This window comes from Hyla sarda, chromosome 9 (assembly GCF_029499605.1).
Source record: "Hyla sarda isolate aHylSar1 chromosome 9, aHylSar1.hap1, whole genome shotgun sequence".
Classification (NCBI taxonomy): Eukaryota; Metazoa; Chordata; class Amphibia; order Anura; family Hylidae; genus Hyla; species Hyla sarda.
The window spans coordinates 148,997,811-149,021,561 of NC_079197.1; the positions used below are offsets into that span (position 1 = coordinate 148,997,811).

The window sequence follows — 23,751 nt, forward strand, 5'->3', positions numbered from 1 at the left end:
CCCAATATAAAAACTAGAAATAACTATAAAATTAATAACAACTATAAAATGCAATTTGAGCCTGTATATCAATATGTGGATCTTCTGATCTTGAGGAACAGCACAGTATAAAAGTTCATTCCACAACTCTTGTTTCCAAAGATCTTCAATAAAAAAGATAAAATGTATCCGCTACAAATAATCAATTGATGCGGTAGTGCTGTATCCATCCAAACCTTGGCAACTAGATCTCACCAACACAGTGATACAATGTGGCACTTTGTGAGCAGTGAACAGTCACTCAGAATCACTCTTTAAGCATTTCTGCGTATGTCATACATCATAGAAGCCAGTTTGCAATATTTTTCATATAATGCTCACCACTCCGAGATATCACGGATCTCCCTTCAGTATAATTGTGGGGGCCGGCTGTATGACGTCTTGTGGCCGGTGCCTTGCCTCTGTCAGGGATCGTGCTGCTGGAGTCTCGGCCAACTCCTATAATCGCGGCACTTGGTGGTGGGCACCGTTTGGGGGGACTGCAGCGCTGTCAAGCGGAGCCCCTTGGTCTGACCAACTTAGAATGATGGTGGTCTGGAGACCTCAAGTCTTTGTTGCAGATGGCCCGATTGGCTTCTCGCTAGTGGTTGTTGCATGCGATAGGCAGAGTGAGTAAATCGGCGGCGTTCCTCGTGCAAAGGTCGCGCGCTCGGAAGATGGTTCACTGTGATGGATGCCTTAGATCTGGCAAATGATTGTTATTCTCTCAGAAGAATGTTCTTTAATGACAGGCTCAATATCGCAATGTCTAAATCGCTGGACGCGTTTCAAAACCTTCCTCGGTTTTTTCTTCAGCAGCGGAACGTGTGAATTATATCAAACTGATGGTTTATATATCTTAAATCACGCCCCTTCATAATGACCTAACCTATGACCTCACATCCTGAACAAAAAATCTATTGATTACCATTGTGGACACTAACAAAATATAAAAAGAAGAAATAAATAAATAAACACCATTTTAAGCTTATCTGTTCACATATCAACACTTTTATACAAACTATATAACATCATAAACCATATATGATTCATATATAATTATAAGACATAAAGGAAAAAACACATAAACCCCTGCTAGGACTGTTGGTACTAATCAATGTCAGTAAGCCACTGGAACAGACGCTGAAATAGCATAATATCTAATTGTAATAAGGTAAATAGCATATGAAAAATAATATATACACAATATATATAAACGAATATATATAAAAAATGTAATAATTAATCTTTTTTATTGAAGATCTTTGGAAACAAGAGTTGTGGAATGAACTTTTATACTGTGCTGTTCCTCAAGATCAGAAGATCTATATATTGATATACAGGCTCAAATTGCATTTTATAGTTGTTATTAATTTTATAGTTATTTCTAGTTTTTATATTGGGATTATCATATTTTATTTTTTATTATTTAATTAATTAGGGAGGTACAAGGGCCCTGTACATCCCTATTTAGTTCTTTTTGTATTTTATATTAATAAATACCAATCAACTTAAACCAGATATCTTTGACCCTTGAGCCCCATTTATTTTTTCCATATTTCTAAATTACTTCTATTAAAAAAAATCTTAATTCTTCCAATAATTATCAGCTGCTGAAGTTGAGTTGTTCTTATCTGTCTGGCAACAGTGCTCTCTGGTGACATCTCTGCTTGTCTCGGGAACTGTAGAAGAGGTTTACTATGGGGATTTGCTTCTACTCTGGACAGTTCTCGAGACACGTGTCATCAGAGAGCACTTAGACAGAAAAGAACAACTCAACTTCAGCAGCTCATAAGTACTGAAAGGATTAAGATTTTTTAATAGAAGTAAATTTACAAATCTGTTTAACTTTCTGGAGCCAGTTGATATATAAACCTGGATAACCCCTTTAAAATGTATTTTATATATCTTGTACAGATTGAAGGGATATTACCTTCTCAAGAAGTTATCCCCTATTCACAGGACCTGCAGATCAGACAACGGGGACCCCCAGGAATCATGAAAACAGGGACATGTCTGAATCACCGCATGGCTCTCCAACTGGAAGGAGGACTATTGGAAAACCTCCCCAATTAGCTAGATTCATCCTACAAGACCGTTTGAGAAGGCAAATAGAAATTCTCTTTAAAGGGGTACTCCACCCCTAGACAAAAGATAGGCCAAAGGATAGGGGATAAGATGTCTGATCGCGGGGGTCCCGCCGCTGGGGACCCCCCCAATATAACATGCGGCTCCCACCTATTACTGCTCCGGAAGCGCTGGAGGGTCTGGCTCTCGACCACGGGAACGGAAGTTAGTGACGTCAGGACTCCGCCCCCGTGTGACGTCACGCACCACCGCCTCAATGCAAGTCTATGGGAGGGTGCGTGTCAGCCATCACGCCCCCTCCCATAGACTTGCATTGAGGGGGCGGAGTCGTGACATCACGATCTTCCGTTCCCGTGGTCGGGAGCCAGACCCTCCAGCGCTTCCGGAGCAGTAACAGGTGGGTGCCTCATGCTATATTTTGCGGGGGTCCCCAGCTGCGGGACCCCCGCGATCAGACATCTTATCCCCTATGCTTCGGATAGGGGATAAGATGTCTAGGGTGGAGTACCCCTTTAAGCCAACAATTAAACATTTCAGACTGTCACCACTTAAACAACTGATCCTCCAGTGTTGGATGCAGAGCTTATAACCCGACCTCCCATCTCACAGACGTTCAGATATATATCCAAGGAATGACAATCTTCCACTTAGAACCTAATTCCCTAAAGCTAATATAAAGGGGAATTCCGGTGGAAACAAGTAGAAAACAAAATGTTTTCAAATCAACTGGTGCCTGAAAGTTAAACAGATTTTTAAATGACTTCTATTAAAAAATCTTAATCCTTCCAGTACTTATTAGCTGCTGTATAAAAACAGAGACATTTGTGAATTTCTTTCCAGTCTGGCAACAGTGCTCTCTGCTGACACCCCTGTCCGTGTCAGGAACTGTACAGATTAGAATCATATCCCCATAGGAACTGTCTAGAGCAGGATAGGTTTTCTATGGGGATATGATTCTAATCTGGACAGTTCCTGACACGGACAGAGCAGAGAGCACTGTGGTCAGACTAGAAAGAAAATTCACAAATTTCTCTGTAGTATATCTGTAGTATACAGTAGCTAATAAGTACTGGGAGGATTAAGATTTTTTTAATAGAAGTAATTTACAAATCTAACTTTCTGGCACCAGTTCATTTGAAAACCTTTTTTTTTCCACTGGAGTACCCCTTTAATAACAACCAGCCTGTCTGTTTTATACATCTCGGCTTTACCTGGAATTCTAGTGCAAGTGAATCCAAGTCTTACCCCAGTTTGAGCAAATACATTTAAAGGGGAACTCTGCCCCTAGACATCTTATTCCCCCATCCAAAGCATAGGGATAAGATGTCTGATCGCGGGAGTGTCCCACAGATAGGGACCCCCGCAATCTCTCCTGAAGCACCCCCTGTAATCTGGTGCCGGAGCGAGCTTCGCTCTGAGCACCAGATGACAGGGGGTGCTGCAGGAGATCATGGGGGTCCATAGCGGCAGGACCCTCGTGATCAGACATCTTATCCCCTATGCTTTGGATGGGGGAATAAGATGTCTAGGGGAAGAGTACCCCATTAAAGGGGTATTCCAGGAAAAAACTTTTTTTATAGATATCAACTGGCTCCAGAAAGTTAAACAGATTTGTAAATTACTTCTATTAAAAAATCTTAATCCTTTCAGTACTTATGAGCTTCTGAAGTTAAGGTTGTTCTTTTCTGTCTAAGTGCTCTCTGATGACACCTGTCTCGGGAACCGCCCAGTTTAGAAGAGGTTTGCTATGGGAATTTGCTTCTAAACTGGGCGTTTCCCGAGACACGTGTCATCAGAGAGCACTTAGACAGAAAAGAACAACCTTAACTTCAGAAGCTCATAAGTACTGAAAGGATTAAGATTTTTTTTTTTTATAGAAGTAATTTACAAATCTGTTTAACTTTCTGGAGCCAGTTGATATATATAAAAAAGTTTTTTCCTGGAATACCCCTTTAACCTTACTCTTTGTATAATGAAAAGTTTACCTATTTTTTCTAATTTACTTTTCAGAAGTTTTTCACACCTCTACTTGTTGTCATTCTACAGAAACCATCACTGATTCCTATATACTGCAACAAGCCATGTAAAATCACATGACCAGGACAATTGTCTAACCCCCTGGTAATAAATAAAGGTTTCTTTTTGAATAACAGCAAGGAGAGATCTTAAAAATTGTTAAAAATAAATAAAAATTATTTGCGCAAACCAAAATAGCAATTGAAAGATGCATCTTAGAAGGTCATCACTTTCTCAGGATCAGTGAAGGTCCCAAAGTTTGGACCCCTACGGATCATAATGAAGTGACCCCAGCGCTGGCTCCTTCGCAGTCATTCCCTGCAGAGAGGTGCTCCGCAGCAGTTCCCTGCACAGACAGGTGACCAGGGTGGCAATGCTATCGCCTAGGGCTGTATTTTTTAAACCAGGGTGCCTCCTGCCGTTGCAAAACTACAACTCCCAGCATGCCGAGACAGCCAATGGCTGTCTCGGCATGCTGGGAGTTGTAGTTTTGCAACAGCTGGAGGCATCCTGGTTGAGAAACACTACCTTATCCTGTCTTATAGTTACTGGGATAGCGAGTGGGGGACATGAGTCACCATAAGACAAGATAAGGCTGTGTTTCCCAACCCGGGTGCCTCCAGCTGTTTCAAAACTACACCCTGCAGACACCCTAGTTGGGAAACAGCTGGAGGCACCCTGGTTGGGAAACACAGCCTTATGCTTTCTTAAGGTGACTCAGGACCCTAACTTCCTATCCCAGCATTATCCAACCACGGTGCAGTTCCGGAGATGCACCTTGTATCTCCGGGAACGGTGCTGATGATCCATGTGCTTATAAATCATTTTAAGGCCGGGTTCCCACCACGTTTTAGCAATACAGTACAACACATACGTCTTCAATGTGAACGGAACCGTATTGAAAACCGTATGCATTGACTCTCCATTGAAAACCGTATGGCAAACGTACCCAAAACTGTAGCCTACCTTGGTTTTTGGTCCGGGTGAAAAAAAACGTATTAAACCGTATATTAGGATTTAATTATATTAGGATAGATATATATATATATATATATATATATATATATATATATATATAGAATTTTATTTTTTATTTTTTTTTAACAAGGGGGTCAATGGGAACCGTATAGAACTGTATGTGCATACGGTTCCATCCAGTTTGCACCATACGTTTTTTTTTTTACTTTGCAGTTTTTCTTGGAATTTCAATCAAACAAGTGAAACTTTATTCATAATGGAGTGAAGAGTTAAAAAATGTATACATTTTTTTCTTAAAAAACTGATGCAAACGGACATTATTTCTGAAACCGTATACAGGTATAAATTTGTACACACGTTTTGATACAGTTTAGTCCAGTTTTGAGGAATCTGTGTTTCATCAAAAACCTGATGCGGGAACTGTATTACAAAAACGTGGTGTGAATGCAGCCTAACCGGGTTCACCCGCACTAGTACCCTGTGCATTGGGTTTAGTGCAGGTGAACCAGCTGTCAGTTTCCCTTTAAGTCTATAATAGTTCTTACCAAGTAGAAGGGAAGAATCAATGATAATAAGCCCCAGCGGATAATAAGCCCCCCCTGAAATCAAGTTGATAAAAAAGGGGTCTCACTGCTGAACCCCCCCCCCCCCCCCCCCCAAAGATCAAAAGATAAATGCTCAATTGTTCTGCAGTGTATCCCATTCCAGGATGAATGGGTGCAGCCATGTTAACTAGCTTAACATGCCACATGGACATACAGGGTGAAGCCGTGCACTCTAACATGGGGCTCTCCAGCAAATTGGGAGTTGGAGCTTTGTTTGGAGAACATTGGGGTAAAGGCAATAATGGAAATCTGAAATAGTATAAGTACAGTAAATCGTATTTGTTTCCTTAACTTACTCAACAAACTCATGCACAGCGAGGTCAGCAAACATGTATCCGTGATAGCCGAAAACATCCCCCATGAAGAACTTGATGTCTCTTTTGTGGCAGATCTGATTCACCCTCACTAGCAGGTCCCGGGAGCAGCAGGTCAGACATACCTGGAAACAGAGACCGTACAGATGAGAGATCAAACCAGGAACCCGATAAATTACTTCAGTCAGTGTTTCCCCACTAGTGTGCCTCCAGCTGTTGCAAAACTACAACTCCCAGCATGCCCGGACAGCCAGCAGTGGAGCCAAAGGAGCCTGCATGGTACGTTACATAGTGGTTGTTTTAGGGTGTGTAGGGCAAGGGGAACAGTAATATAGAGAAGGGGGTGAGGGAGTGCAGGAATAAGGCACAGTGAAAGGGTGTGAGGGCAGTGCAAGATTGAGGAACTGTAATGGAGGGGAACGGGGGAGTGCAGGCATGAGGAACAGTAATGGAGGGTAAGGGGGGGTGCAGGCATGAGGAACAGTAATGGAGGGGAAGGGGGGGTCCAGACATGAGGAAAAGTAATGGAGGGGAAGGGGGGGGGTCCAGACATGAGGAAAAGTAATGGAGGGGAAGGGGGGGTGCAGGCATGAGGAAAAGTAATGGAGGGGAAGGGGGGGGTGCAGGCATGAGGAAAAGTAATGGAGGGGAAGGGGGGGGTGCAGGCATGAGGAAAAGTAATGGAGGGGAAGGGGGGGGTGCAGGCATGAGGAAAAGTAATGGAGGGGAAGGGGGGGTCCAGGCATGAGGAACAGTAATGGAGGGGAAGGGGGGGGGGGGTCCAGACATGAGGAAAAGTAATGGAGGGGAAGGGGGGGGGGGTGCAGGCATGAGGAACAGTAATGGAAGGGAAGAGGGGGTGCAGGCATGAGGAACAGTAATGGAGGGGAAGGGGGGGGTGCAGGCATGAGGAACAGTAATGGAGGGGAAGGGGGGTGCAGGCATGAGGAACAGTAATGGAGGGGAACGGGGGTGCAGGCATGAGGAACAGTAATGGAGGGGAAGGGGGGGTGCAGGCATGAGGAACAGTAATGGAGGGGAAGGGGGGGTGCAGGCATGAGGAACAGTTACATAGTTAGTACGGTTGAAAAAAGATATATGTCCATCAAGTCCAATCAGGGAATTAAGGGGTAGGGGTGTGGCGAGATATTGGGGAAGGGATGGGATTTTATATTTCTTCTTAAGCATTAATGATATTTTGTTCCAGGAATGTATCTAATCCTATTTTAAAGCTGTTAATTGTTCCTGCTGTGACCAGTTCCTGAGGTAGACCGTTCCATAAATTCACAGTCCTCACGGTAAAGAAGGCGTGTCGCCCCTTGAGACTAAACATTTTCTTCTCCAGACGGAGGGAGTGCCCCCTCGTCCTTTGGGGGGGTTTAACCTGGAACAGTTTTTCTCCATATTTTTTGTATGGGCCATTAATATACTTATATACGTTTATCATATCCCCCCTTAAACGTCTCTTCTCAAGACTTAACAATTGTAACTCCTTTAATCGCTCCTCATAGCTAAGATGTTCCATGCCCCATATTAGTTTAGTCGCGCGTCTCTGCACCCTTTCCAACTCCGCAGTGTCCCTTTTATGGACAGGTGCCCAAAACTGAACAGCATATTCCAGGTGAGGCCGAACCAATGCTTTATAAAGGGGGAGTATTATGTCCCTGTCCCTTGAGTCCATACCTCTTTTTATACATGACAATATCCTGCCGGCTTTGGAAGCAGCAGCCTTACATTGCATGCTATTCTGTAGTCTGTGATCTACAAGTACACCCAGATCCTTCTCTACTAGTGACTCTGCCAGTTTAAAGGGTGTGAGGGCAGTGCAAGATTGAGGAACTGTAATGGAGGGGAACGGGGGTGCAGGCATGAGGAACAGTAATGGAGGGGGGACGTCACATGCCGTCGGATCTGTGGTCGCCAGTAATCAGACCCGGAGCGAACACGGGATAAGATGTCTAAGCACCGGAGTACCCCTTTAATGCTATGGCTGAATGGTGTATACACTACTATTTTGTTGAAAGAAAATCTGCTTGATGTTACATTACATACAATTTTGTGTATGTACGTTTTACAAGAAATGGACAGTAAGGACCTTAAGTATCAAAGTCAAAGAACTTCTGTCAGGACTACTGTCTGCTGTGACGCCTGGACATTGTAAAACACAATCCAGATGGGAACTTTTTTTAAGTACTATGCAGGTAAACACATAATATGACCCCCATCCCCCCCAGGCAGTTTCCTGTTACTCTCTACTTCCTTATAGACACAAAAATCTGGCACCAGACTGAAAAAAGGAGCGAGAACTTTTATTATCAAAAAAGGCGTCCCTGTCAACACTTGTACAGTATGGACTCTGAAACTGGTGCTTCCTCTTCTAACAATGAGCCGCTACCATTGTTCTCGCCATACAGGGTCCGCACGTGCGCAGCATTATTATTTCACATTGAGCTTTTCATTGCATCTATTAAAGGACTGACATGGGTGACCCTATTATAGATTAGGAAACCACATTCATAGCAGTGTTCTAATATAAAGCCATTAGCAGGCCCAAATAGATCCCAGGAGCACAGTAGTCAAAGCAAGCAGCTTAGCACCAGCTTAAAGGGGTACTCCCCTGGAAAACTATTTTTTATTTTATTTATTAACTGGTGCCAGAAAGTTAAACAGATTTGTAAATTACTTATATTTAAAAATCTTAATCCTTCCGGTACTTAGCTGCTGTATACTACAGAGGAAGTTCTATTCTTTTTGAATTTCCTTTCTGTCTGACCACAGAGCTCTCTGCTGATATCTCTGTCCATTTTAAAGGGGTTATCCAGGATTTTTTTTTTTTTTTTTTTATAACATCTGGCTCCAGAAAGTTAAACAGATTTGAAATTTACTTCTATTAATAAATCTTAATCCTTCCAATAATTCTCAGCTGCTGAAGTTGAGTTGTTCTTTTCTGTCTGATAACAGTGCTCTCTGCTGACATCTCTGCTCGTCTCGGGAACTACACAGAGTAGAAGAGGTTTGCTATGGGGATTTGCTTCTACCCTGGACAGTTCCCGAGACGTGTCATTAGAGAGCACTTAGAGAGAAATGAACAACTCAACTTCAACAGCTGATAAGTACAGGAAGGATTAATATTTTTAATAGAAGTAATTTACAAATCTGTTAATCTTTCTGGCACCAGTTGATATTTATAAAAAACAAACAAACAAAAAAAAAAAAACACAAATCCTGGAATACCCCTTTAAGAACTATACAGAGCAGGAGAGGTTTACTATGGGGATTTGCTCATACTCTGGACAGTTCCTCTCATGGACAGAGGTGTCAGCAGAGAGCACTGTGGTCAGACAGAAAGGAAATTCAAAAAGAAACAAACTTCTTCTGTAGTATAAGCAGCTGATAAGTACTGGAAGGATTAAGATTTTGAAATAGAAGTGATTTACAAATGTGTTTAACTTTCTGGTTGATATTTAAAAAATAAAAAAAAATAAAAAAAATTCTAGTGGAGTACCCCTTAACCCCTTAAGGACTCAGCCCATTTTGGCCTTAAGGACTCAGACAATTTAATTTTTACGTTTTCATTTTTTCCTCCTCGCCTTCTAAAAATCATAACTCTTTTATATTTTCATCCACAGACTAGTATGAGGGCTTGTTTTTTGCGCGACCAGTTGTCCTTTGTAATGACATCACTCATTATATCATAAAATGTATGGCGCAACCAAAAAACACTATTTTTGTGGGGAAATTAAAACGAAAAACGCAATTTTGCTAATTTTGGAAGGTTTTGTTTTCACGCCGTACAATTTCTGGTAAAAATGACATGTGTTCTTTATTCTGAGGGTCAATACGATTAAAATGATACCCATTATTATATACTTTTATATTATTGTTGCGCTTAAAAAAAATCACAAACTTTTTAACCAAATTAGTACGTTTATAATCCCTTTATTTTGATGACCTATAACTTTTTTATTTTTCCGTATAAGCGGCGGTATGGGGGCTCATTTTTTGCGCCATGATCTGTACTTTTTTTTGATACCACATTTGTATATAAAAAACTTTTAATACATTTTTTATAATTTTTTTTTTAATAAAATGTATTTAAAAAGTAGGAATTTTGGACTTTTTTAATTTTTTTTCATTCACGCCGTTCACCGTACGGGATCATTAACATTTTATTTTAATAGTTTGGACATTTACGCACGCGGCGATACCAAATATGTCTATAAAAAATGTTTTTTACGCTTTTTGGGGGTAAAATAGGAAAAAACGGACGTTTTACTTTTTTATTGGGGGAGGGGATTTTTCACTTTTTTTTTACTTTTACTTTTACATTTTTTTACATTTTTTTTTACACTTGAATAGTCCCCATAGGGGACTATTCATAGCAATACCATGATTGCTAATACTGATCTGTTCTATGTATAGGACATAGAACAGATCAGTATTATCGGTCATCTCCTGCTCTGGTCTGCTCGATCACAGACCAGAGCAGGAGACGCCGGGAGCCGCACGGAGGAAGGTGAGGGGACCTCCGTGCAGCGTTATGAATGATCGGATCCCCGCAGCAGCGCTGCGGGCGATCCGATCGTTCATTTTAATCGCGAACTGCCGCAGATGCCGGGATCTGTATTGATCCCGGCACCTAAGGGGTTAATGGCGGACGCCCGCGAGATCGCGGGCGTCGGCCATTGCCGGCGGGTCCCTGGCTGCGATCAGCAGCCGGGATCAGCCGCGCATGACACTGGCATCGCTCCGATGCCCGCGGTTATGCTTAGGACGTAAATGTACGTCCTGGTGCGTTAAGTACCACCTCACCAGGACGTACATTTACGTCCTGCGTCCTTAAGGGGTTAAAGTCCATGTCGTTTTTGACAGTCCTTCTTTGTAGGACACTGTGGCAGTATTGAATAAAAGAACTTGCTTCAGAAAGCTGTGGGTAACTCCGGCGCGTAAGAAGTACTGGACTGACCCCTTAATCCCACAATTTTAAATCACACTAGTGTCCCCTAAAGAATCACTGGTCATCTTGCGGGTAAACATGTTGGGAATTGTCTTATCAGTATATACCAGGTAAGTTTGGGAATCCTAATTTTTTTTGTAGTGTATGAACCATTCTGGGGCTTCTTGTAATAGGGCTATTTTCTTCTTTTCCCCACCTCTGGTGCGGCGATTCCTGTAACCTCTACGTACGCGAGCAGTCTATTCAGTGATATAAGATTTGATTACTAAATTATACTCACTGCATCAAAATCCTTAAAGAAGTCTTCCCCCTTCTCTTCAATGTTGTCTTTATTCACAGTCACTTCCACCATCGGATTGAGATTCTGTGCCCGCTCCAGGGAAGCTTCTGCTCTGTTGAGTCCGAGAGATCCAGTTGGCGTCAAGAACTGAGCACGGCAGTCCTCCTCGCACACCTAAAGTTACAACGTCAGGTTAATATACACGGACAAACCTGTTGTAGGCACAGTTCACACTTACCACTAAATACAATAAATAAATGACCACTAATAATATAGGATTAAAGGGGTTCTCGGGTGGAATATTTATTTATTTATTTTATTTTTAAAATCAACTGGTGCCAGAAAGTTAAACAGATTTGTAAATTACTTCTATTAAAAAAATCTGTATCCTTCCAGTACTTACCAGCAGCTGAATGCTACAGAGGAAATTATTTGCTTTTTGAATTTCTTTTTTTGTCTAGGCCACAGTGCTCTCTGCTGACACCTCTGTCCATGTCAGGAACTGTCCAGAGTAGCATAAGTTTACTATGAGGATTTTCTCCTGCTCTGGACAGTTCCTGATACGAGCATCAGGGGTCAGCAGAGAGCACTGTGGACAACACAAAAAAGAAATTCAAAAAGCAAAGAATTTCCTCTCTAACATACAGCTGCTAATAAGTACTGGAAGGATAAAGATTTTAAAAAACAAAATGTTTTCCACTACAGTACTCCTTTAATGGGGGAGATTTATCAAAAACCTGTGCGGAGGAAGAGTGGCGCAAATGCCCATAGCAACCAATCAGATCGCTTCTTAAATTTTTCAGAGGCCTATCTATTTAAAAATGAAACATGCGATCTGATTGGTTGCTATGGGCAACTGTACCACTCTTCCCCTGCCGTTTGCTGTCCAGGCATGCTGGGAGTTGTAGTTCTGCAACATCTGGAGACCACTGCTGTTCTCCACTGACTGCTCCCTTTGTCACCCTACTGGGGTACGCACCACAGAGCTGCAGTTATATCAGGACAGAATGTCCTAACTCGGGCCCGTTAAATGGGTCTCCCAACATCTACAGAACCATCTCTGAATGACACAAACAGGTTATGAGAATTTTCAGCATTATTAGGAGATTGCCAATATATCTAAGGCCAGGTTACATCCATGCTGTATGAAGTAATATCAAAAATTATATTCTATGATAGGGAAAAGCTGAGGGAATTTTTGCCTATGGGACTCATTATACAATAACCTAAAAGCACAGGAAGCCACGAGGCCTTTGCTGCTTCCTCTCCTGCCCTATTTTAGGATCTGCTACTGGGAGGGGTTCCATTAACAACACTGTAAAGCGGGAAAAGCTGATTATGCAATTCCCTAATATTTTATGGACCACCAAACTGCAGCAACTCTTTCTATAGAGTATCACAATCCTTACTGAAGAGTGCCCCCTTGTGGTAGATTTAAATAATACAGTGTCCAGGATTGCAGCCAGGCTGATCCAACTGAAGGAGATCCAGCACCTGGAGCCTAAAATATCAAACTTAAGAGGAGTACTGTGGAGCATGACAACTTATAAGTGTTTGATCGCAGGGGGTGCGACTGCTGGGACCCCTGCTCTAACCAGGGATGGAACGGCACGACCCTCGCACGTGGTGGTCGATGCGCCCCCTCCATTTATCTCTATCGGAGCGCCACAGATACACCAATGTCCTATCTCCAGCTCTCCCCTAGACATACACGGTGGGGGCGTGTTGACCACCACTTCGTGTGGGGGTCGGCCCGCTCCCTTCCATGGGGAAAGCCGTGTACAGTGCAGAAGATGGCAGGGGATCCCACCCAGCAGTCGGACCCCCCCGATAAGACACTTATCCCCTATTCTTCAGATAGGAGTATTCCTATTCCAATGCCCGGGCTGTAAAAAAAGAGAAAACAAACTTTCACTTACCTTCCTACGTTCCCCTGGAGCTCCGCAAAAACTGATCAGTCGGCCGACAGCCCGCGGCCGACACGCCCCCTCAATACAAATCTATGGCAGACCCGAAGTGATGCCTTCGGCAATCTCCGGCTCTGCCATAGAGATGTATTGAGGGGCGTGTCGGACCCCCCGCGATCTCAAACTTATCCCCTATCCTTAGGATAGGGGATACGTTTTTCACCACTGGACTACCCTTTAAGACATGCTCTATGACATGTCAGCAGTTTGTTAAAATAATGGGTATCCTTTGAAAAAAATAGTATATTAGACTGACACTTCTCCCCCTACTAAAATCATAGGGCAGATGTGGCCCTTGGTACCCTGTAACCCCTTAAAGGGGTACTCCGCTGCTCAGCATTTAGAACAAAACGGTTCCGAACGCTGGAGCCGGGAGCCTGTGATGTAATAGCCCCGCCCCTTATGATGTAATGCCCCCTCAATGCAAGTCTATCGGAGGGGGCGTGGCGGCTGCCACGCCCCCTCCCATAGACTTGCATTGAGGGGGCGGGGTGTGATGTCATGAGGGGCAGGGCTATGCCATCATGAGCTCTCGGCATCGGCTCCATCGTTCGGAACAGTTTGTTCCAAACGCTGAGCAGTGGAGTACCCCTTTAAGGACCAGGCCAATTTTATTTTGCGTTAGTATTTCCATAATGCTTATATTTCCATCCACAGACCCATACGAGACCAATTGTACTTTGTAATGACGTCACTCATTTTACCATAAAACATACGGCAAACCCAAAAAATTATTATTTGTGCGAGGAAATTTAAATGATAACCACAATTTAGCAAATTTTCGTTTTCACGCTGTACACTTTACGGAAAAAAATTACATGTTTTCTTTATTCTGTGGGTCAATACGATTAAATGATACCCATGTTTAGATGCTTTATTATTGTACGGCTTTTAAAAAATCTCAAACAAATTTTTTTTTAAAACACAAAATAAGTATGTTTAATAAAATGGCCCTATTTTGACCGCCTCTAAAGCTAGGTTCAGACTACGGAATCTCCGGGCAGAAAATTTCTGCCGAGATTCCGAGTGCGGCCAGCGCCGACTGAATCAGTTGGTGCTAGGACCGCGCGGACACTGTAGTCTCCAATAGACTGCAATGTGTTCTGCAAGTATTTCCGCCTGAAGAAAGAGCAACGCCATTCTTCAGGCAGAAATTTCCAAGCGGATTTTCCGTGCACAAATTCCGAAGTGTGAATTTGTGAACGGAAAAACATTCACTACACTATACATTTTAGCAAGCGGAATTTCCGCCTGCAATTTCAAAGCGAAATTGCAGGCGGAAATTCCGTAGTGTGAACTGAGCCTAACTCTTCCATTTCCGTACACGGGTCTGTATGAGGCAGCAATTTTGGACTTATTTTCATGTTTACGCCTTTCACGTACGGTATCATTAACATTATATTTTGATAGGTCGGACATTTACACACGCAGCGATACCAAATATGTTTAATAATTTGTTACGCTTTTTTAAGTAAAATGGGGAAAAAGGGGGCTGATTAGGCAATTCCCTAAAATACAAGCATAGTTTGATGAAACGAGAACATTCACTTATGAGTCCCGGACAAGGTAATATTATAGCAGCAAATCCCAAAGACAAGTGGCCCCCTTCACCCACCTCCTGATGATCCATCAATGTCAGCGCCTTCACTCCGGCCAAGATGAGATTCTTCGCCACCTCGGCGCCCAGTCCCCGCAACCCGACCAGGAGGACTTTAGATTTTCGGAGCCTACGGAGAAGAAGGAAAATTGATTATAGGAAGGCCGGGTTCACATCACATTTTTGCAATACAGTTCCCGTATATGAATCCAATTTAAAAACCGTATGGAACCGTATTGAAAACCGTATGCAGTGACTCTCCATTGAAAACCGTATGCCAAAAGATGCATCAGGTTGTGTCTGTATTGCAACCTGTACGGTTTTGTTAGTTTTTTTTCCCCGTAACCAAAACCGTAGCCTACCACAGTTTTTGGTCCGGGTGAAAAACTGTATACTTTTTTTTCAACATGAGAATCAATGGGAACCGTACAGATTCCATACAGTTTGCACCATACGGTTTTTGAATGTGCACAGTTTTTTTTCTAGGAATTTCAATCAAACAAGTGAAACTTTATTCATAATGGAGTGAAAAGTTAAAAACGTATACATTTTTTTTCTTAAAAAAACAGATGCAACCGGACATCATTTTTTAAATCGTCTACGGTTTTCAACTGTATACGGATTAAAATTTGTACACACGTTTTTAAACAGTTTAGTCATTTTGAGGAACCTGATACGGGAACTGTATTGCAAAAACGTGGTGTGAACCCAGTCGAACAGAGATGGTAGAAATTGGTCATATGGGATACCCCATTAGCAGTAAATCTTTGAATGCATTAACCCCATTACTGCTTTATGTACAATTGTCATTTAACCTGGCAGCAATAAGGGCCAAAGCCAGAACTTTTGCTTTAAAGGTGTACTTTCAAATCAACTTGTGCCAGAAAGTTATACAGATTTGTAAATTACTTCTATTTAAAAAAAAAAAAAAATCTTAATCCTTCCAGTACTTAGCTGCTGTATGCTCCAGAGGAAGTTGTGTAGTTCTTTACTCTCTGACCACAGAAGAGGTATGATACTGTGTCAAACTTCCATCTTGAATCAATGTTAAAGGAGTACTCCGGTGTAAAACTTATATTTTTAAATCAACTGGTGCCAGAAAGTTTAACAGATTTGTAAATTACTTCTATTAAAAAAATCTTTATCCTTCCAGTACTTATTAGCTGCTGAAGACTACAGAGGAGATTATTTTCTTTTTGGAACACAGGGCTCTCTGCTGACATCCCGAACACAGTGCTCTCTGCTGACCTCTCTGTCCATTTTAGGAACTGTCCAGAGTAGGATAAAATCCCCATAGCAAACATATGCTGCTCTGGACAGTTCCTAAAATGGACAGAGATGTCAGCAGAGAGCACTGTGTTCCAAAAAGAAAATAATCTCCTCTGTACTATTCAGCAGCTAATAAGTACTGTAAGGATTAAGATTTTTTAATAGAAGTCATTTACAAATATGTTTCACTTTCTGGCACCAGTTGATTTAAAAAAAAAATAATAATAAATATATATATATATATATATATATATATATATATTTATTATTATTTTTTTTTTTAAATCAACTGGTGCCAGAAAGTGAAACATATTTGTAAATGACTTCTATTAAAAAATCTTAATCCTTAATAGTTCCCCGGAGTACCCTTTAACCTCTTAAAGACCCTTGACGTACGCGTACGTCATGACACCCTGGTACTTAAAGACACATGACGTCATGGAGATTTCCGGCCCCCGCCGCACGCCGGTGGGGATCCGACCGGGATGCCTGCTGAAATAATTCAGCAGGCATCCTGTGCAAACGCCCAGGGGGGTCATCAGACCCCCCCCCCCTCCCCCATGTCGGAGATCGCAGCAAATCACACTTGCGATTTGCGCGATCCCGGGTCATTACGGGTCTATGGTGACCCGGAATATAAGGGGGATCGCGGTTGTCTAAGACACCTACGATCCTCCTGAAGGGATAGGAGTGAGGTGGCAGGGGTTCCACCCCTCCTATCCCTGCTATTGGTCGCCAGAAGCGGGGCAGGATGGGGAAACGACGGGAACCGGCGCCGAAGATCCACTTACCCACCCGGGCGGGCAACGGAGATCGGCAGGCGGCGACGTCGTGCGGCTGGATCGTACTGAAGCCGGTGAGTTGCCTAGCAACATCTGGAGGGTACAGTTTGAGACCACTATACAGTGGTCTCTAACTGTATCCCTCCAGATCTTGCAAATCCTCAACTCCTAGCATGCCCAAACAGCTGTTTACTGTCTGGGCATGCTGGGATTTGTAGTTTTGCAACAGCTGGAGGACCACAGTTTGGAGATCACTTTGAAGGGTTCTCTAAAACTGTAGCTCTCCAGATGTTGCAAAACTGCAATTCTCAGCATGCCCAAACAGCTGTCTCGGCATGCTGGGAGTTGTAGTTGTGTACCTCCAGCTATTGCATAACTACATCTCCCAGCATGCCCTTCGGAGATCAGTACATGCTGGGAGTTGTAGTTTTGCAACAGCTGGAGGCACAATGGTTGGAAAATACTGAGTTAGGTAACAGAACCTAACTGAAGGTTTTCCAACCAGTGTGTTTCCAGCTGTTGCAAAAGTACAACTCCCAGCATGCACGGTCTGTCAGTACATGATGGAAGTTGTAGTTTTGAAACAGCTGGAGGTTTCCCCCCCAGCGCAAACTCCTAGCGGGAAACTCACCGTAACACGCCAGTGCGAATGTATCCTAAAAACACTACAGTACACTACCACATAATAAAGAGTAAAACACTACATATACACCCCCTTACACTGTACCCCCCCCCTCCCCCCCAATAAAAATGAAAAACAAATTGTATGGCAGTGTTTCCAAAACGGAGCCTCCAGCTGTTGCAAAACAACAAGTCCCAGCATTTCCGGACAGCCACTAACTGTCCAGGCATGCTGGGAGTTTAGCAACAGCTGGAGGCACCCTGTTTGGGAAACACTGGCGTAGAATATGCCTATGTCCACCCCTATGGAATCCCTAATTTAGTCCTCAGATGCGCATGGCGCTCTCTCCCTTCGGAGCCCTGTCGTATTTCAAGGAAACAGTTTAGGGCCACATATGGGGTATTTCTGTACTCGGTAGAAATTGTGTTACAAATTTTGGGGGGCTTTTTCTCCTTTTACCCCTTATGAAAAGGAAAACTTGGGGGCTACACCAGCTTGTTAGTGTAAAAAAATAAAACATTTTACACTAACATGCTGGTGTTGCCCCATACTTTTTATTTTCACAAGCGTTAAAAGGAAAAAAAAGACCCCAAAAATTTGTAACGCAATTTCTCCTGAGTACAGAAATACCCCATATGTGGGCGTAAAATGCTCTGCGGGCGCACAACAAGGCTCATGAGTGAGAGCGCACCATGTACATTTGAGGCCTAAATTGGTGATTTGCACAGGGGTGGCGGATTTTACAGCGGTTCTGACAAACACAAAAAAAGAAATACCCACACGTGACCCCATTTTGGAAACTACACCCCTCACGGAATGTAATAAGGGGTACAGTGAGCATTTACGCCCCACAGGTGTCTGACAGATTTTTGGAACAGTGGTCCGTGAAAATGAAAAATGTAATTTTTCATTTGCACAACCCACTGTTCCAAATATCTGTCAAACGCCAGTGGGGTGTAAATACTCACTGTACCCCTTATTAAATTCTGTGAGGGGTGTAGTTTCCAAAATAGGGTCACATGTGGGGGAGTCCACTGTTCTGGCACCACGGGGGGGCTTTGTAAAAGCACATGGCCACTGACTTCCATTCCAAACAATTTTTTTTCCCAAAAGCTCAATGGCGCTCCTCCTCTTCTGAGCATTGTAGTACGCCAGCAGAGCACTTGACGTCCACACATGGGGTATTTTCATACTCAGAAGAGATGTGGTTACAAATTTTGGGGGGCATTTTGTCCTATTACCCCTTGTAAAAAATTAAAATTTGAGGGAAAACCAGCATTTTAGTGAAAAAATAAAAATAAATACTTTACACATCCAACTTTAACGAAAAGTCGTCAAATACCTGTGGGGTGTTAAGGCTCACTGGACCCCTTGTTACGTGCCTTGAGGGGTGTAGTTTCCAAAATAGTATGTCATGTGGGGTATTTTTTTGCTGTCCTGGCACCACAGGGGCTTCCTAAATGCGACATGCCCCCCAAAAACCATTTCAGCAAAATTTGCTTTTCAAAAGCCAAATGTGACTCCTTCTCTTCTGAGCATTGTAGTTCGCCCGCAAAGCATTTTACGTCCTAACATGGGGTATTTACATACTCAGAAGATATGGGGTGACAAATATTGGGGGGCATTTTGTCCTATTATCCCTTGTAAAAATTTTACATTTGAGGGAAAACCAGCATTTTATGTTACATGCGACATGCCCCCCAAAAATCATTTCAGAAAAACCCACTCTCCAAAATCCCACTGTCGCTCCTTCCCTTCTGAGCCCTCTACTGCGCCCGCCGAACACTTGACATACACATATGAGGTATTTTCTTACTCGAGAGAAATTGGGTTACACATTTTAGGAAGATTTTTCTCCTTTTACCCCTTGTAAAAATTAAATAACTGGGTCTACAAGAACATGCGAGTGTAAAAAAAAAATGAAGATTTTGAATTTTCTCCTTCAATTTGCTGCTATTCCTGTGAAACACCTAAAGGGTTAACAAACCTTTTGAATGTCATTTTGGATACTTTGAGGGGTGCAGTTTTTATAACGGGGTAATTTGTGGGGTATTTCTAATATGAAGGCCCTTCAAATCCACTTCAAAACAGAACTGGTCCCTTAAAAATTTCGAATTTGAAAATTTTGTGAAAAATTGGAAAATTGCTGCTGAACTTTGAAGCCCTCTGGTGTCTTCCAAAAGTAAAAACATGTCAACTTTATGATGCAAACATAAAGTAGACATATTGTATATGTGAACCAATATATCATTTATTTGGAATATTCATTTTCCTTATAAGCAGAGAGCTTCAAAGTTTTAAAAAAATGCTAAATTTTCAATTTTTTCATCCAATTTTAGAATTTTTCACCAAGAAATTATGCAAGTATCGACAAAATTTTACCACTAACATAAAGTAGAATATGTCACGAAAAAACAATCTCGGAATCAGAATGAAAGGTAAAAGCATTAATGCTTTAAATGAAAGTGGTCAGATGTGCAAAAAATGGCCGGGTTCTACAGCGAAAATGGGAATGGTCCTTAAGGGGTTAACAGATTATACCAGAAGATCCCCCCCAGTATGTAGCATAACAGCGAGGCTGCTGACTGGCTGCCAGTGGTCACCTGATAGCTGCTCCTTATGTAACACTATAGCGCCAACTGGAGGCAGAAAAGGAGATCCGTGCAGGAATGGAGGTGAATGTAAGTTAAAATTGAGAAGTGCCTACAAAATTCTTAGTCGCCATGGTGACTAGAGATGAGCGAACTTACAGTAATTTCGATTCGTCACGAACTTCTCGGCTCGGCAGTTGGTGACTTATCCTGCATAAATTAGTTCAGCTTTCAGGTGCTCCGGTGGGCTGGAAAAGGTGGATACAGTACTAGGAAAGAGTCTCCTAGGACTGTATCCACCTTTTCCAGCCCACCGGAGCACCGGAAAGCTGAACTAATTTATGCAGGAAAAGTCATCAACTGCCGAGCCGAGAAGTTCGTGACGAATCGAATTTACTGTAAGTTCGCTCATCTCTAATGGTGACCTAGCACTTGGGATTTGTCAAGCACTGTTTCACTTAAAAACAGTTTACAAGTTTTGATCAGTCAGGGTCTCAGTACTGAGACCCCCACCGATGGCTAGGAGAAGCAAGCTTGGGGCTCGCTTGCTTTGACAATGCTTTACGTCAATGGAAAATGAATATCCCTGCAGAAATTGTTGCTGTGTGAACACTCCCTTACGAGCGTGTCTCACAGCGGGACTAACTAATGCCAGTGTTTCTTAACCAGTCGGCTGCTTGCTGTTGCAAAACTACAATTCCCAGCATGCCCGGACAGCCGAAGGCTGTCCGGGCATGCTGGGAGTTGTAGTTTTGCAACAGCTAGCAGCCCACTGGTTGGGAAACACTAAGGCAAAAAAGCTCCAGCTCAAGTAGTCCAAAAAGAAAATCTATTTATTCCATACAAAAAATAAAAAAGTGATAAACTAAAAAATAAAAATAATTGACTGACAGGTTTCGGAGAGTTCTTAGTCATTGTCTATGCCTAAGGACACAGGGGGGGGGGGGGGGGGTAGAGTTATCAAAACCTGTCCAGAGGAAAAGTTGCTGAGTTGCCCATCGCAACCAATCAGATCGCTTCTTTCATTTTTGAAAAGGCCTCTGAATAATGAAAGAAGCGATCTGATTGGTTGCTTTGGGCAACTGAGTAACTTTTCCTCACTATCCAAAACACGTCAGTCATTTTTTATTCTCCATTAGTTGTTTGGACCTTCATTTCCTTAGTGTTTCCCAACCAGGGTGCCCCCCAGCTGTTGCAAGACTACAACTCCCAGCATGCCCGGACAGCATTTGGCATGCTGGGAGTTGTAATTTTGCAACAGCTGGAAAGCAACAGGTGGGGGGGATATATTTCGTTATACAAGGATATAGGACATTAAATGATGGAATACCCCTTTAATTTCAGTACTGTGACTAGTGATACTGGCACCATTCACCGCTCCATACAATGCCCCACATGTGTCCCTCACACCGGAGCCCACTATAGTATGAATATGAGAGTCACCTCCTCTGCGCCTCCAGCCCCCAGAGGCGGATCTGCCGGTCATACTGTGCGGCCTCCTCCTCACTGATCACCGCTTCCTCCTTCTCCACCATTTTTATTTATTTATTTTTTTAATCACCGGTCCGTACAGACACACCGAATGAATGGACGACAACGGGAGGCGGGGCAAGGCTACGTCACTACCCGCCAGCCGGACCACGTGACTCTCTCCGCTGCCCGCCCCTTCCTTTCTCTGGGTGTCACGTGACGTATTGGCGCGTTCTGATCGGGCTGCAGAGCGGTTGTCATGGTGACCGGTAATACCTTTGCTGCTCGATATGTGTGCGCTTATCCTCTAGGCGCCATCTACAGGGCATGTTGCAGTAGTGCACATCAGTCTTCCTCAACCAATAGCTGAACCTAGGTCAGCCAGAGGCAACTTTCCGCACTGCAGATGTTTTGGACTACATCTCCCATGATGCTCTTACAGCCAAAATGCTGACAAAGCATCATGGGAGATGTTGTCCAAAAGCTCTGCAGTGCCGAAGGTTACCTGTGCCTGACCTAGTGTTTTCCAAACAGTGTGTCTCCTGCTGTTGCAAAACTACAACAACTGGCTAGGCATGCTGGGAGTTGTAGTTTTGCAACAGCTGGAGGCACACCGTTTGGAAAACACTGGTTAAAGGGTAGTCCAGTGGTGAAAAACGTATCCCCTATCCTAAGTTTCAGATCGCGAGGGGTCCGACCGCTGCCCCCCCCCCGCGATCTCTCTGTACAGGGCCCCGGCTCGCTGGCCAGATAGCGGGTGTCGACCCCCGCACGAAGCGGCGGCCGACACACCCCCTCATTATATCGCTATGGCAGAGCCGGAGATTGCCGAAGGCAGCGCTTCGCCTCTGCCATAGAGTTGTATTGAGGGGGCGTGTCAGCCGCCGCTTCGTGCGGTGGTCAACACGCCCCCTTCCCGCGGGCTGTCGGGGCTCCGTACAGGAGATCGCGGGGGTTCCCAGCAGTCGGACCCCCCGTGATCTGAAACTTATCCCCTAGCCTTAGGATAGGGGATAAGTTTTCACCACTGGACTACCCATTTAACCCTTTATAACACAGCCAATTTTCATGTTTGCATTTTTGTCTTCTAAGAGCCAATATTCTTATTTATTCATCCATCCACAGACCCGTATGAGGGCTTGTTTTTTTGCGCAACCAATTGTACTTTGTAATGACACTTTACATTTTTTACCGTAAAATGTGCGGCGCAACCGTTCACGGGGGACAAATGAAAAGAAAAGCGCAATTTTGCAACTTTTTTTGTTTTTATGTACTGCACTTTACGGTACAACTGACTTTATCTTTATTCTGTGGGTCAATACGATTAAAATGATACCCATGATTATCACAGTACAAGAACAATAGCATGCACTCACCGCCGGAACAGTGTCTAGGCGTTCGTAGGTCCGGGATCTCGGGACAGCATGCTGGGATGTGCCGAAGCACTCCTGAGCGATTCGGCACATCCCGGTATGCTGTCCCGAGACCCCGGACCTACAGACGCCTAGACACTGTTCCATCGGTGAGTGCATGCTATCGTTCTTGTACTGTATGATTTTCTGATCCTATATCTTGATTGCGTGCACCCCACGGGTGTCATTTTTCTGCTGGATCCTTGTATTGCTCTCCCCTATATTCTCCAACCTTACTATTTTGATAACTATGGCTACATATAACTTTCAAATTTTTCCATATACGTGGCCGGAGATGGGCTCATGTTTTGCACTGCGTCTGTAGTTTTTATCGATACTACTTTTGCGCATATATGACTTTTTAATTGCTTTTATTACATTTTCTCTGGAATGTGACCAAAAAAGGAGCAATGTTGGATTTTATTTTTCTATGTTTACTCTGCTCACCATTCAGAATTATTAACATAATATTTTAAAATACCACCACCACTGGTGTCGCGGCGGTGGTGGTCGCCGCCCGGTGCTACGCCATTTTATGCTAGGGACGTTAGGGACCCACTCTAAATAGGTGGCCTTGACGTGGCGAGTGGACTTGTACTTTTTGATCAAAAATGTATACGAACAACCTGTTAGTTTTTGATATTATGCTGAGAAGCAATCAGATCATTATACAACATTGTAGATGTGCACCATGTCTGTTTTTCTACCCAAATTCACACTGTGTTTTCTATCCCCTCCTTTTTTTTTTTTTTAACATGTGCTGCACTCTTCCCCACCCCCTCAGC

At 43.2% G+C, this 23,751-nt stretch overlaps 1 protein-coding gene across 1 annotated transcript in view; it reads right to left on the reverse strand.

The window, feature by feature from the left end:
- Window positions 1-21,734, reverse strand: part of SAE1 (SUMO1 activating enzyme subunit 1) — a 74,137-nt gene extending 52,403 nt beyond the window's left edge. The window contains exons 1-4 of the mRNA XM_056540006.1: window positions 21,528-21,734; window positions 14,839-14,950; window positions 11,257-11,430; window positions 6,002-6,144 (exon numbers count right to left, since the gene is read on the reverse strand). Of these exons, the coding sequence (XP_056395981.1) occupies window positions 6,002-6,144; window positions 11,257-11,430; window positions 14,839-14,950; window positions 21,528-21,619 (521 nt within the window). The 5' untranslated portion in view covers window positions 21,620-21,734. The remainder of the gene's footprint in view (window positions 1-6,001; window positions 6,145-11,256; window positions 11,431-14,838; window positions 14,951-21,527) is intronic.
- Between the last annotated feature and the right edge of the window lie 2,017 nt (window positions 21,735-23,751).